Source organism: Hakea prostrata, chromosome 2 (genome assembly GCF_041222555.1).
Source record: "Hakea prostrata isolate BN-2017 chromosome 2, UWA_Hpros_2, whole genome shotgun sequence".
NCBI lineage: Eukaryota > Viridiplantae > Streptophyta > Magnoliopsida > Proteales > Proteaceae > Hakea > Hakea prostrata.
Genome location: NC_142601.1, coordinates 57,933,412 through 57,948,573, shown reverse-complemented (window position 1 = coordinate 57,948,573; position 15,162 = coordinate 57,933,412). Strand labels below are relative to the sequence as shown.

General features: G+C 36.0%; 2 protein-coding genes across 3 annotated transcripts; one reads left to right on the top strand and one right to left on the bottom strand.

Annotated features, from left to right (window-relative positions):
- The first annotated feature begins 7,527 nt into the window (after positions 1–7,527).
- On the top strand, positions 7,528–8,221 carry LOC149025202 (auxin-responsive protein SAUR40-like). The gene has a single exon (XM_089145421.1). It carries the CDS (start codon positions 7,549–7,551, stop codon positions 8,074–8,076), a length of 528 nt encoding a protein of 175 aa, XP_089001547.1. The 5' UTR covers positions 7,528–7,548; the 3' UTR covers positions 8,077–8,221.
- Positions 8,222–8,678: 457 nt separating this feature from the next.
- On the bottom strand, positions 8,679–14,069 carry LOC149025201 (uncharacterized). Of its 2 annotated transcripts, XM_089145424.1 has the most exons (3): positions 13,822–14,069; positions 12,996–13,097; positions 8,679–10,007 (listed from the first exon to the last, which is right to left on the bottom strand). In XM_089145424.1, exon 3 carries the CDS (start codon positions 9,995–9,997, stop codon positions 9,653–9,655), a length of 345 nt encoding a protein of 114 aa, XP_089001550.1. In that variant the 5' UTR covers positions 9,998–10,007; positions 12,996–13,097; positions 13,822–14,069; the 3' UTR covers positions 8,679–9,652. The 2 variants fall into 2 exon arrangements, with proteins under 2 accessions (XP_089001550.1, XP_089001549.1); XM_089145423.1 differs by lacking the exon at positions 12,996–13,097 and having other exon boundaries at positions 13,822–14,068.
- Between the last annotated feature and the right edge of the window lie 1,093 nt (positions 14,070–15,162).

Sequence of the window (15,162 nt, the reverse complement as noted above, 5' to 3'; positions counted from 1 at the left end):
TTAATTTTCCGCGGCTTAAAAAGCCACGTATAAATATTAGTTTGAAAAAAATATTTAATATTTATCTTTAGTTTTTTTTATAAATAATAAAAATTTCATACCAACCCTAGAGTCCTAGAGTATCTTCCTTCACGAACGCTCCAACAACTATGAATGATTGAGGTGCTGTTAAAGGTCTCCGGCAGACAGAGATTGATTAAATTAACAAACTAAATATATATTTTTTTAATGAAGCATGGCTTCTATGTGTCACATAAAGAGATCAACTGAAAGTGACGTTATTTTGTGCTGAGTAAATATTTCAAATCTCTCCATATCCAATTCCAATTTTCTTATCTTGCGAATTGACCAAGAGGATCTAGGTAGTAAGACGACGTTTGGAATTCAGAACACAACATTTAATTAGAGATTCTTTACTACATTCCATGCTTCTATTTTTTTTTCTATTTGACCCACAACTGGACAAAGAACTCTCTACTTGGTTGTTTTCATGCTTTAGTATCGGTTGTTATTTCATATGACTAGAAAGAAACAAGGGGATGTTTAATAAACAAAAACCCAACCTTGTTAGTGTCCTAAATAAAATTTGCTTATGGGTGTCGGAGATCCAATAAGGAACTCATGTGTTAACCCATCAGTTGGACATCTCGTTATTGTATTGATAACCTGCATTCTAAGCAACATGGGGATATTATACTAAAAGTGTTAACTATGCCTCACTTGGTGTAATTTTGTGCATGGGTATCTAATGAGGCCCTAAAGAAAATTGGATGGAGCACGGGGATAAGCAAAATAGCAATTTGGTCACAATAAAAACAGGAAGCATGGAAGATATGAATCTGATTGGTGCTCTTCTAGTCGCAATCAACATCGGACTTGACCTAGCATGAAAGAAACACATCTCTCTATCTCATATTTGTTACAATGATGAACGATTTTTGGCACTCATACCAAAACCATCGAAGACAGTACGACCTCTTCAACATTTGACTTTCTTGCTAAACATAATCTCTAAAATGGAGAAACCTAATTGCTCTACAGCCGAATCCCCCACTTTATTAAAATTGAATTTGATTGGTGCTCTTCTAGTTGCAATCAACATTGGACTTGACCTAGCATGAAAGGAACACATCTCTCTGTCTCATATTTGTTGCAATGATGAACGAATTCCGGCACTCATACCAAAACCATCGAAGACACCACGGCCTCTTCAACATTTTATTATCTTGCTAAACATAGTCTCTAAAGTGGAGAAACCTAGTTGCTCTACATTCCAATCCCCTTCATGTACTTCAAATAGTTTTGCTCCCATGAACAATATGGAAATCTAAACTTTGATAGTTTATCCATGTAGGACTAATCTAAACCCCTTCATGGATAGGTCTTCTAGTAGTTTTTCTCCCATGAAGAATTGTAACTCTAAACTTTGATGTTTTATCTAACATATTTCTTCCTTTAAAAAAAGAAAACCCTCCAATTCTCATAGTACCCTCTTCACCTTTCTCAATAAATTTCTATAACCCTTGGCCAGGGGTTTGAATATCCTTGAGACGAAGGGTAAAGTTTTTATTTATATAAAAATTATTCAGAGGATGTAGTTGGACAAGATGTGCGTTAGTGACTGAATGGATCTCAGATTTAGGAATGAAAAAAAAAGAGGAGTAAAAAAGTGATTGAATCCACAAGAAATTAGGATGCTAAATCTCGTAAGATATACTTTTCTTTTTTATAGGACAATAAAATATATATTGAGAAACTGTGAGAAACACGTGACAAAGTTACATTAAACTCACAAACCATGGAGCAAAAGCAGGCCAAACCGTTAAATATAGTATGACAGACAGAACCTTACGGGCCAAGGAGTTGACGGAGTTATTTTTCTCTCTTTGAACAAAGAGAAAATTAAAATTAAAAAACAAAATTAGTGACCAACTAATTAACAAGAATTTAGATTAATCATAGAGCAACTATTTTAGGTTTCAAATCCCTATTGATATTATTAGTTAATTTTGGGATATATTTTGGTTCATTATTACTGAAAATATAATGCAGCCAATGAATGTTATTTTCATTCATCCTAGGTATGACCTTTCAATTACAATGGATTTATTTCTTATGCTTCGCATGCTTAGTTCGATCAACTAAAAGCTATCATTGCTACAATCAAAATTACTTGAACTTTGATTATTTGAATAAAACATAGAGCAAGTTACACGGGCACCTCAAATATGGAGAGCTTTAGGGCCAAGCAGTTAACACCCCATTTCTCTGTTTGAACAAAGCAGAAACTCAAAATTGGATTTTCAAAATTAGTGACCAACTAATTGTCAAAATTTAGCATTAATCATAGAGCAACTCATTTTAGGTTTCAAAAAATATCCCTATTGATTATTAGTTAATTTTGGGATATATTTTGGTTCATATTACTACAAATATAATGCAGCCAATGAAAATTCAATTTTCAGTCATCCTAGGTATGACCTTTCTTGCCAATTACGGTGGATTTGTGCTATGCTTCGCTGCTTAGTTCGATCAACGACAAGTCATTGTTACAATCAAAATTACTTGAACTTTGATTATTTGAATTTTACATAGTGCAAGTTAGACCCCCAAAAGTATGAACCATTATCAACCTTTTTTCATATTGATTGTCACTAAGATCCATTTTTCAATCTAATTTGATTGAAATGCTTTTCTACCTCGACTTAGAATAACTTATGGGAATATTAAGTTGATGCTTTATTTATACCATATTTTCTATTTTCTAACTACAATTTTTTCCTCTTTCTTTCTGTTCATACATGCTTTTAACTAGTTCTTTAACATATATAAAGAAAAAATAGTTCTTCCTAAGTAGTTAATCAGGAGAAGACTTGACACATCATTTGGTAGATTTACATCTACTCTTCTATCAAATTTAGATGTAAATCAACCATAACCTTAGAGGTGGTTAGGTTTGTTATTCAATAATGCATATGGTAGAACAATTTTCAAAGCTATATGGTTATAAAGGTTCCTGACCCCAAATAAGTTAGAAAATGTTTTTCTTTCTTGACGAGTGATTAGTTATGATATTCAAAGCACTGTTTCTTTTCTTTTTTTACGAAGAAAAATATAGTTATAATTAAGGAGATGATTAACTACATTGTTCCTGTTTAATTCAATTTCTTAATTGAGGGGTATTAATGGAAACATATGAATAAATAAGTAGCGTACATACTTGACTTTTTTTTTTTTTTTTTGGTTTGCCAACCCCGGTTTTTATAAACCGGTGTTCGACCCGCATCGTACACCTAGGCTGTGGTGGGTGAGTCTCATAGCGGGATTTTTTGCATCCACAAGGATTCGATACCGGAACCTTGCTTAAGCGAACCAAGCTGCTTACCACTTGGACCAACCCCGTTGGTTCATACTTGACATTTTAAAAAAAGAATTTTTCTTTCTTCTAAGGATAATAATCTCATCTCACATATTTATTAGAAAAATTTGCATGACAATAACATCTTTTGAGAATGACATATATTAATATTTAATACATGATAGTTTAAATTATTTTCAAAAAAATTCTGCTAGAGTGTCAAAGTCTAGTCCAAATCAAAACAGATATGAGCTTATCTGTGATACAAGTGTGCAGTTACTCTTTCAACCTAACCCAAACCCTAAAATCTGAATCCAAAACCACCATGAAGGAAAATATTTATTGCTAAGATTAAAGGCCGGACATATTAGGGCTTAGGTGATCTTGACAGATGAACCACTTGCAAGTCCTAACATTTTTTTATGTTTCATGTTACAATCCTATTAATGGAAGTCATGTTTACTCATCTTATGTGCAATCTGAACTGGACCAGATTATTATTTTTCTAAAAATTTTAAAATTGGATCCAATTATAAAATAAAATTTAATTAATAATAAATATATAAACTAATATAAAATTGATATACAATTTGCAGGCATGTCTAATCAATAACTTCATTATTTCCTATGATTGTCGCTGACCCTATTATTCTATTGGAAAAAAAAACCTCCTGGTTGATGCCATATCTGATGATATTCAAGCATTTGAATACCATTAAGAGCGTAACCGTTCCACTTTGCATCGGATAATACATATAATAAATTACATGTGAACTTTATTGATTGGGTCAAAATAATACATGTAAAAATAAATTTTTTCAACAACATATATTTATTATTAATAAAAAAATATATTTTTTTAAGGGGTATGAACATATGTGATGTCACAGGAAAGCTATTGGTTCTTCATAGTACTTTTTCTTTTTTGGTGAGATTATTGTAGTGTCATCAAAGAGTGCACATAAAATGAGTATCTTATGAAAAGTAAAAGATTGATATACGGAAGACTTGTATGTCATTAAAGATTTCCATCATTATATCCAGGTTTTATATAGAAATTTGTTTTCAAATTTTGATCTTTTCTATCTGAGGCAAAAGTTCTCATGCACAATCTTGTGTGTACATGACTTAGCATTGAATTCAGTCTGGTAAGCATGCCAAGTTGAAATAATCAAAAACCTAACAAACCAATGTGGTACTAGAGCTAGTATCAAAGGTTCATAGCTTTACTTTTTCCTTTGGTAAAGGTTCTTAGCCTTTCATACAAGTCATTAATGACTCCAATTGCTTTATTATTAATACAACCCTGATGTGTTCGATCATGCACAGGATTTCATCTTGTCAGTATTCAGAGATAGGTTTCGTGTTAGATGCGTAGAGAAACTTTATGAAGATAATGTTATCCTCTACCCTCAAGGATAGAAGATGCTGATTCAGACTCTCATAGGCTGGACGAAATTGCTATGTGGGTGGGCCTAAGATAAAGGTGATGCTAGATATATTAGCTAGTGATACCCAACTGATAATGAGCCTACCTTGTTTGGATAAAATGGGCTTTATGGGCCAATCTCTATTGGTTTATGCATGATCCACTCATGGGATAAATTGAGAGGATAAACAATTGACCTTTGGTCCAATTACTCTCGAAGCAAATCAAAATTCAATTATGCTATACCAAGTATACAACACCATTGTTTGTTCCAAAATCTATCAACTCCTGATTTGGTTTGAAGATGACCCTAACTAGTTACCTGAAAACAAGAAGGATAATGAGAGTGGGCCGCTTCTGTGGACGAAAAGCCACCTTAGAAGGGCAATTCAGATTCGGGATACCACAGATCCACCTTGAGAGGAGTTAATGTCCAAAGAGTTATAGGTCTCTTGGGTAGTTGCAGAAGAATTAATGCAAGACTAATCTTGGCTTATCTTCTATTTCCTCTAATTTTTGCCCTTATAGGCAAATCCATGTCCTTTCTAAAAGGAACAAACCTTGACCATTAGATCTATGTATTTGAAATGGACGGCTAGGATGGGTTGTGACACCCGAAGCTAAGTCTCGAATCTTGCTAAAGAAGCTTAGGGCTTAATACACATTCCCCATATTTGTTAGTAATCTTGACATATGTGGGAGCTCAGATGTGACGTGTTCCCTCTTAAACTCTAAATAAATCGTAAGGAAGTAACCCCTAATAAGATCTGGATGAATTAATGCCCCTGTGATAAGCAATAAGTACTTGAGGTACTTGTGGTAAACATTTAATGCTCTGCCATGCTTGTAGTTAGAAACAAATTATCTCTCATCATCTCACTACTTTTGCCAAAAAGTAACATTTCAGATATTTGTTGAACATTCATGCCATCATGTCAACATTTTCCCGTGGCAATCATGAGGGTAGTCTAAAGAAAGAGTCACTTCCCGAAAAACGTATCCAAACAGGTTACTCCGTGATTCCTTGAACCGGGTCAAGACTAGATGCACCCAAAATAAACGGTTCATTTCGGTTCGGTGGTTTAAACCGGAATTGGGTATAACAACCATGTATCTTACCATGTAGCTAGAATCTATGTTTGGTGTCCCATGTGATGAAGTAATGAGCAAGTTGATGATAACAAAGGACTTCCTCTGCCCGCACACAACGCTGAGGACTTTCACATGACCCTTAGATTCGTCTTCCTCTGTAGCTACCATACTATTAAGTAATACTTTTTTAAGTATCAGATTAGGAGTTAACCCTTTAAATTAATAGCAACTAAACTTTACATTAGCAAGGATAATATTTTAACTTCTACAATTAATTCAGGCAGTGCAACTTGTACGAATGTCTCTCTATTGTTTTGAGTCTTTTGACCATGACCAAATAATGATCCCCTTTAATCTCTAGTTGTATGAATCAACTTGGCCAACTTACCTTCATTTTATATCCCTAATGGAGTTCTTTAATCCTTTCTAGACATATTTATATGTTAAAGATGGTGGTGAATTAGTGAGGATTTGAAGCCCTTTTTTAATTATGCATGTAGATAGATAATATAACATAATCAAAATCCTATGATTTAACTTTTAATCATAATATAGTAATCTAGAAACCTCCCACTCATGAAATCTTCTTCATCTGCAACCTCCAAATACAATGAACCATATCTCCAAATGTGAAGATTCAATCAACCCATTTGAGATTTTCATGTTATGTTCTCAGAATGAGGTGTGGCACGTTGCCAATCATTGATGTAGTTGCCACCAATCATCATTCAATGATAGGAGCTAGATGATCAAATGCTGAAATTACATATTAAATCTAATCTGAATAGTAATGGAAAGGAGGTTCTAAGACTGAATATTCCATGGCATCACCAACTTTGATTTTGAAAGTTGTTCTAAAGAAGCTTCAACACTCCAATACACACTAAAGAATCACTCTGGGCTCACCCGCTAGCTTTAAGTCTGACCAGACTTGTTATTCTTTTTCTTCAGCTCTATTATTCACAAATCCTTCAAGGACTGCTCAGGCAATTATGGTGTACTGAAATCTCTGTTAAAATAGTTTATACTTCAAATCAATGTGCATTTCACATGGAACTCTCTTGATTGCCATCTTCCACGATCTTCCAAGTACTCAAAGATCCATTAAACAAACAAAGAACAAAAAATGAGATTAAAAAAGATCAATCAATAACATTAGATACCCATCTCTATGAGGTATCAAGACAGACCTGGGAAATCAAATAAACAAAGAACCAGATGCCTGGAGGTTTTGACTGTTGAGACAGTCAGATCTTAAATGAAAGCACTAAATAGGGTTATAGTTTGAATTTAGTACTTAAACTAGAAACAGAGAAGTATAATTCAATAAATTACTGACAGAAACATACAGACCCAGTTGAGATCTTCTCAAATATCGAAATCCCACCAGAAAAGAGAAGGAAAAAAAAAATGGAGGAGAGAGAAAGAGATGGCTCACTTCATCAAACGTCATCAAACAGTTGCAACTTGCAACTTGCAAATTGCAACCAAAGTAAATAAAACAGATTAGGATGCAAGTAGCAATATATTAAGAAAAGGGTCAGAAAAAAAAACCAGATTTTGAGTTATCTGGATCCAAAGTGCAGACGTCTATAAATTTCAACTTCATTCATTTGAGGTTCACACATTTGGAGAACGAAAGGTTCACAGAATCTTCTGCAAGGACTCCATGGATTCCAACAATTCAAACAAGATCAGTGAGATAGTTAGGCTTCAACAGATCCTCAAAAAGTGGAGAAAGCTTGCCAATGCACCAAAGAACAGCAACAAGAGCAGTAGTAGCAACATCGCCAGCAATAGCAGTGGCAGTAAAAGCATCAAATTTCTCAAGAGGACATTCTCTTTCTCAGACATCTCAGCAGTTTCCGGAGACACTGTTCCTAAGGGATTCCTAGCTGTCTCTGTAGGAAAGGAACTGAAGAGATTCATAATCCCAACTGAGTATCTGGGTCACAAATTATTTGAGATCCTACTGAGAGATGCTGAAGAGGAATTTGGATTTCAAAACGAAGGAGTACTGAGAATTCCTTGTGAAGTATCTGTGTTTGAGAAGATTTTGAAGGTTGTGGAGCAGAAGGAGGTGTTCTTCATGCATGAACTTGTTATTAGTGGAGATAGTGAGATGACTACTGGCTTTTGCTCATCAAGAGCTGAGCTTACTCAGTCTCATCATCCTCCAAACCCACTGTGTAGATAACTTTGTAATTTTGTTCACACTTTTTGTATCTTTCAAGGCAATTTAGGTTTGAGAGCGAGAGAGAGAATTCAAAGTTAAAAAGCTTGGAATATACTCGGTTTCATCCTCTGACACCCTGCAACTCCCCACCCAATCACTTACTCCTGTGACCCTGTCCCGCCCCCCTGTTCCTCCTCTGTTTCAGATTTTGATTGAATTAAATGGACCAACTGACAGAAGAAATGGTCGAAAACTTATGCATATGAAGAACTGCACAGCTAATGAATTACAAAAGGCAGTGGGCATCGGTACACTTCTCTACATTTTTCCCATAAGGTCCTTCATCTGGAAACAAAAACTAGACTAACTTCTACTCAAAAAGAAGTCTGTAATGCAGGCCTTGTTGTTATGTTTGGATTACCTCTCCAGACAAGTTTATCTGGAAACACATTTTATCTTTGCATTGATACATATTTACTGTACTTCGATCACCATTGTGGGTTCTCCAATGGTCTGTATTTGAAAGCTTGAAGTAGATTTGAACTGTGCTCTAAACAAATGATATAATGGTAACTTCATAACTTTTCAATTAAATTAGGGGTAAAGCAGGTAAGTTTCTTACGTCCCTTTCTTCCCCCACCTCAATAGTCGTTGCAAGCTGATGGGAGTGGGAGTACCAATCATTTGAATTCATGCCCCAACTTTTGAAGGTTTTAAGCCTTTACATTTTTAGGGTTTGCTTGAGGTTTACAGTTCTTAGGTTATAGGATTTCAGGGTGCAGGTGTTAAGATTCAGGGGTTTATTATTCTTCAATTTTTTTGAAGTTTACGCGTAGGGATTTGGGTATTGTTTGCAGAGTTAGGGAGTGTAAGAGTGTTCATCAAGGTATTTGTGGCTTAATAACTTAGGGTTTGGGTTTCTGAGTTTGACGGTTTTGGGTTTTGAGTCTGTGTCCAGTTGGATTACAAATTGGGGCGTTTTATTATGTAGGATTTAGGGTTTCGATTTCAGTGAAAAAGAGTCAACACATAACTTCCCCACGGCAGACTAAGAAACATAAAAAGTGAAAAATTCCTCTATTTTAAGAATCAATAGAGATGTGGAGAGATTTCCTATTTTAGACAAGACATTAAACTGGGGTGGAAAAATGCAAAGGGTTTGGCTCAGTTGGCAAAAACAAACACTTCATAAGTTATAAACTTAAAGAGTTCAAATCTCCTCGGGTCAGGACCTTTCCCTAATCCCATTATACATACCCCCCCCCCCCCTCCTGAGAATTAGACAATTAGTCAAGGTGAACGAAAGCTGGCTGGGACACCTCAATTTCAGGAAGGAAAAAAAAAATCAATCGATTGAGAGACCAAATAGATTCATCATCTGCAACTTCAGGCTAGTAAGTTCAGATAGTAGCAAACTAATATTGTGATGGGAAACCTCCTACACAATTGAGGCCAGACTAAAGTGATCAAGATGGAAAGTCAAGCTACTACCAAATCTAGCAAAATTGTGAACCAAGAACACCTGTTGGAAAATTGGTCACAAAAACAACGGTGAGGCGTGTTCATAACCAACATGAGGTCGACTGTTCATTGGACTTCAAATAAGCTTGACACCAGCCTGCCTAACAGAGTCAATCACAGCCTTCACCTTACCATGATATTTCTGTTCTCTCTTCAGGATGACAGAAATTGCAGGTATTCCCTTGAGCAGCAGACGTTCCCCTAAAAGCTTCCCAATCTTAGCTGCAGCTGCTACATCACGAGAATTTTCCATGCTTGACCTCAAAGACTTTTCCTGTGAGCTTGCAGATGAAGCCACTGTAGCTGTAGGTGAATGTATTACTTGGGCGCTCACATACTTGTTGGTGAAGTGCATCTTCAAGACATATGGTTTGAGAAATTTTGTGATCTGAGGTGGCCTGACAGGTGGAGGGATAACCATTTTTGCTTCCCTACCAATAACATAGGCAAGGAAATTATTAGAAACCTGAACATACCAACTGCAAAATATAAAAGCCAAACAGATTCCAGGGGATGATCCACCCTCTTTGAAAACAAGGGAAACCAACAAATCATATCTCATCACAGGGCAAAGAATATCGGCAGAATAGAACAACCCTTCTTCCCGCTGAGCTCCCTCTCTCCCCTTCCTTTTGGAAAGAGAGAAGAAATCGCAACTCCTTTAGGAGTTCCCCCGGCCAAATAGGAACGTGATATGATCATCATGACTTAGATCACTGTGATTTCCTAATTGAAATTAATAGACCAGTTTGGATGACTAGTGTCATCCTTTTGAATGAAATTAAGGTCTAACAGATCTCATTATAGGACACTTATGAATGGTAGGTCTCAACCTGGGCATACAACACAAGCAGAGAGGAGGATGTCTTCATACATGCCAATACAATAATACCAATACACTTGAGTACTTGACACTTGTGGGTGGTAGCTCTCAACTTGTGCATACAATACAAGAACAGAGGAGATCTTCATACATGTCCATACAATAATAAGAACAAAAACCCAGTGTCCTCCCTACAAAAGGGGATCGGCTAGATGGATCCTAATGCTCCAATCAGCTCTAATTGAGGTCATACTTGATACAACGACTACACCATGTACGACTTTCCTTACAATTTCTCCTTAGGTCATTCTAGGCATGCCCTGAGCTCTTATAACTCTTCTTCTGAATCATATGACTCCATTGTAGGGAAATATCTGTAGGCCTCCATTGAACATGACTATGCAAACCTCAAACAATTTTCTCGAATCTTATCGTATATTGGGGCTACTCTCCAATCAGCTGTAACATGATCATTCCTACTTTACTAACTTTAGCTTTGCAACTTATCCATCTCAGCAGTCTCACCTCCGCTGGACTTACATTGCCTATATGATGCTTCATAAAGCTGCATTTGGTAACATTCACTTTCAGAGAACACTCTTCTTTGCAAGAATAATCTACTTGTGTTTTCGGTCTGGAACTATACCCTTACCTCTACAAAATAGCATTTAGTAAACTTGTAGTTTCAGAACAGAAGAATAGTAGCATGACATCTTGTAAAACCTATTCTGGAACAATTTTAACGACGTTAACATTTTTTTACCAAATACAACTACTACTGTTTACCAACCCAAATTAAACAAATTTATGACATTATCCCCAATATCATTCCTGTCTTGTTCAGGTTCTAGAACTTCCTCGTTCAAGCAGACTCTTTTCCCTCAATCCAGTTCCCATTGGCCACCGTGCAGGTTTAGAAGGCCCAGGCAGTGATCCCTTTCCCTAAGAAACGGACACAACAGCAGAAACTGCAAATGAAACTTTTTTCTTCTCTGTTCTAATTTGAATTATTTCATACTCAGATGATTGTATTGAAATGAGACCTGTTATTGTTACTCTTTTTTCTGTCATTGTCCTCTTATGGAGCTAAACCATTGTCTCAAAGTAAGTCCTCATTTAGTTCATGAACTCTCCAAAATCATAGGATTTCTTTTTCTTTTCTTTTCTTTTCCCTCCTTTTTTTTTTTTAGTGAGGGGTGAATGAACTTTTATAGAAAAGCTGACATACAACATTGTGTTCTGGGAAGATTGGAAGACGTGACATGAAACTCTGAATCCATGTAGCAAACTGGGGACATACATGAAGTAAACCGGTTGTCAGAAGTGCAGTACTCTTTGGAATGATATTCATCACCAATCACCAATAAATTCATCTCGATAAGGCCACTAATCAATTACCCTAGAAGTATTCATGGTGGAAGGCATTGTCATCTGCTAGGAACTCACGAAATAGATTTATTAACACTTTCTTCTTCATTAAATAACATTACATTGAATTAAAGTGAAAGTATTGCACCTTCCAAAGAAACCATCCCAAGAATTCCTCAGAAACAATTGAAATCAGATAACGGAAAAAGGGATGGGAGCAAAAAAGGTAAACTGGATAATAGAACAGAGTCCTCTCACACTACAGTGTTTTAAAGCTAAAATGTTGCACCTTCCAAAGAAACCATCCTAGAGTTCCTGAGAAATGATTGAGATCAGATGGGAGCAAAAAGGTGTTGGATAATAGAACAGAGTAATTTCATTCTATACCATTATCTGCAGTTACATTACCTTCTTCAACCGTATCTAGCAATGTTGCCACTGCTACTCTCAGGATGTTCAATCTTTTCCATCAACATTGTCAAATCACATAGCTTTAAGGATTCCCTCCTTGATTTCTGCTTCCAATTTGTTTCTCTGAAATTAAGCCCTTAACAATCTTCCTCAAATCCTTATCTGAATCCCACCACATTTATTGCTCTTTCAATCCCATTTACCAATCTCAGAAGTTATATTAAAAAAAAAAATGAAGATCTTGTCTTCCAAATGAAATAAGTATTAATAACTCTCTCTTACCTACATTCACAATCCCCAAATTAGCTCACTTGTGTACTCTCTCAAGCTCTTCTTGCCAGTACTTTATCTAATGGATTCCCCATCATTCATCTTTCCTCCACACTTCGTAACATCTCCATCATCCCTTTCACTTTGGAATTGAGTTTTTGATGTATTTAAGTGTTTTGCCTCTCAATTTCTCCTTTCTACTAAACAATTCTCTTAAGTTTGGCAATCTTCACTAAGATAAGCTACAGCCTACAGGTTGCAATAAGTTATGGTTCAAATTTCAGCATAAGTTTGTGTGCTTTTTTCTTTAAGCTAGGGGTTAAGAGGTTAGCTGGGAATATTATCTGGCACATTATATAATCCATTTTCAGAGTTTGCACTTTTATTGCAAACCTATTGAAATGAAAGCACCAGTTTCCTGATCCAATCTTGCTTGAACTTCTAAACTGCTTCATCAGTGATAGGAATTGATAGCCCTTTAGCAATTTTGAATACAATAACTCCAAACGAGCAATTATTGATGGATTTTCAAAGTAAGAGGGGCTACCTGTAGTGTATACTTGTACATCTTCCTGAACACCAGCTAATTATGATTCCTTGAGCATATAATGTGGTGGAGCTATTTTGTCAATATCCATTTAGCCAGCTCCTGGGTTTGAAAACATGATTTTTCTCAATGGACAATAAGCAAGTAATCAATGATGGGAGGTATGATTCAAAACCATCTTATAGCCCTCAATCATTTGGCACATAAAATCTAAGGGCGTGGTGTTACCTAATAGGAATACAAAAATTAACCTAATTCTCTTTTTACAGAAGAAAAATAAACGAACACCTCCAATTTTATTTGTCGCAATTATTATGATTAACTCAACAAAATTTATCAGCAGAGAATCTTGAACCCAATATTTACTCAAACTATGAAAAGCATGGCAAACTAAGGGTACTTTGTATTGGTTTTGTTAAAATGGCTATCAAAGTCGCCATTGTCCGTGACCACGTTCCCTGCCAAAGTAAAAATGGAAACTTGAAGAACTAGGCACCAGTAATATCTCAAAAATAAATAATTCAATAGAATTCTACTTATTTACGATTCAGAAGGGAAAAGCTAAAAAAACTTAATAGAATAAGCACCACCTTCAAGTAAAACAGAAAAAAAAAATCATGTTTCCTCATTCAATTTTGTTACATGTTGTTATTCGTTTCAATTTCATGTCATCACATTTCTCATTCGAAATTTAGGGATTTTAAACCCTCAGGTTCCACTTGCTCAAAAATTTTTAGGGAAAAACTTACGGACTACATTTTGTAAAGAATAAACTCAGATTACTAAGATGAGAAGAACTGAGGGGCTACAACAGAAGAAGAAGTACCTGGTGGCAGCGCTAGTATTCGACCTGGAATGTCGACGGAGAGTTACAGTCCGACTGAAGTGGCGAACGAGAGTGCAGTCACGCCGGAGATTTTCTTCCTTCGGTTTTACTCAAGATCTTTCTTTCCGAAAACAGAAAATGAGACTTGATTGAGTTCTAGAAGATCATCTTCATTTGTGCTGTTCTGCAAAATTCTTCTTTTCCAGAAAAATGAGGTCAAGTTTTAGATTAAACTTAAAAATAGTATTGTGAAGTCAAGGTTATTAGTATTGTAGTTGTTATGGGTATTTCAGTCATATTAAAAAAAATACATATTTTGAATCTCAATCATTATGTGTAAGTGGTCGTTAACAATGCCACTACACTACTACCAAGGGTGGCACCCATGGTGATCTACTAGTCTCAAACTTATTTTTCTGCGGTTCGATAGTCTCTGTGTTCCAAGCTTGAATCTCCTATGCTCCTCTGTTTCTTGCAAAATAACAAAGAAAAAAGTCGAGAAGAAGTACAGTGAAACAGAGACCACTACCAACAACACATGATTATACCCCCATCTTAAATTCACAAAGTCAAACGGAGACACCAGGGCAATGCCATATCAGATTGCTTGTCTCCTTGTAGTTGGATCTCCAAATTATTGGAATGCTCCAAAGTCTACTTGAGCATCCAAATCTAAGTCAATCGCAGCAAAAACGTCTCTAAACAAAGTTCTAGCACCATGCCAAATGTGTCCAAAAAAGAAGAGCAAAGCAAAAGAAACATGCCCAAAAGAAAACCAACCCCTTGGATTGCTACAAAAAACACCATTGGATTTCGAAGTAGTACGATGTAATTCAAAAATTCTGCCCAATTATATATATATAATAAAACCTGAATCTCTCCAGGGTCAATTACAAATAATGTGATTGATGTTACAAATGACTTTAGTTCTTGCCTCATGGAATGTATATGCAGGCTTGATTTAGAAGGCTCGTAATCACATCATTAGAGAGATTGAATTCAATGTTCGACTATGCTGGTGGTGGCACTGGCACGGGTTTCCCCCCTGATCCACCTGCTTTAGCGGGATCGTTACACCCATCTTCACAAGCCTTCTTACAAGAGGCATCAGTTGATCTAGGGACTGCCAGGCATGTTGGCATACAATTTGATACACATGTCCCTTCACCAACTCTGGCACAAACCATGACAACCAGTGCGGAGATCAAAACCATGGCAATGACCTTGTTATTGCAAGCCATTTTATACTCTAATCTGGCTTTCTTCTTTCAGGACTCAATGCAGCAGTAGCTTTTGGGAGTGAGAGGATGCTCAAATGTTTATTCAATGGAGTTGATGTGA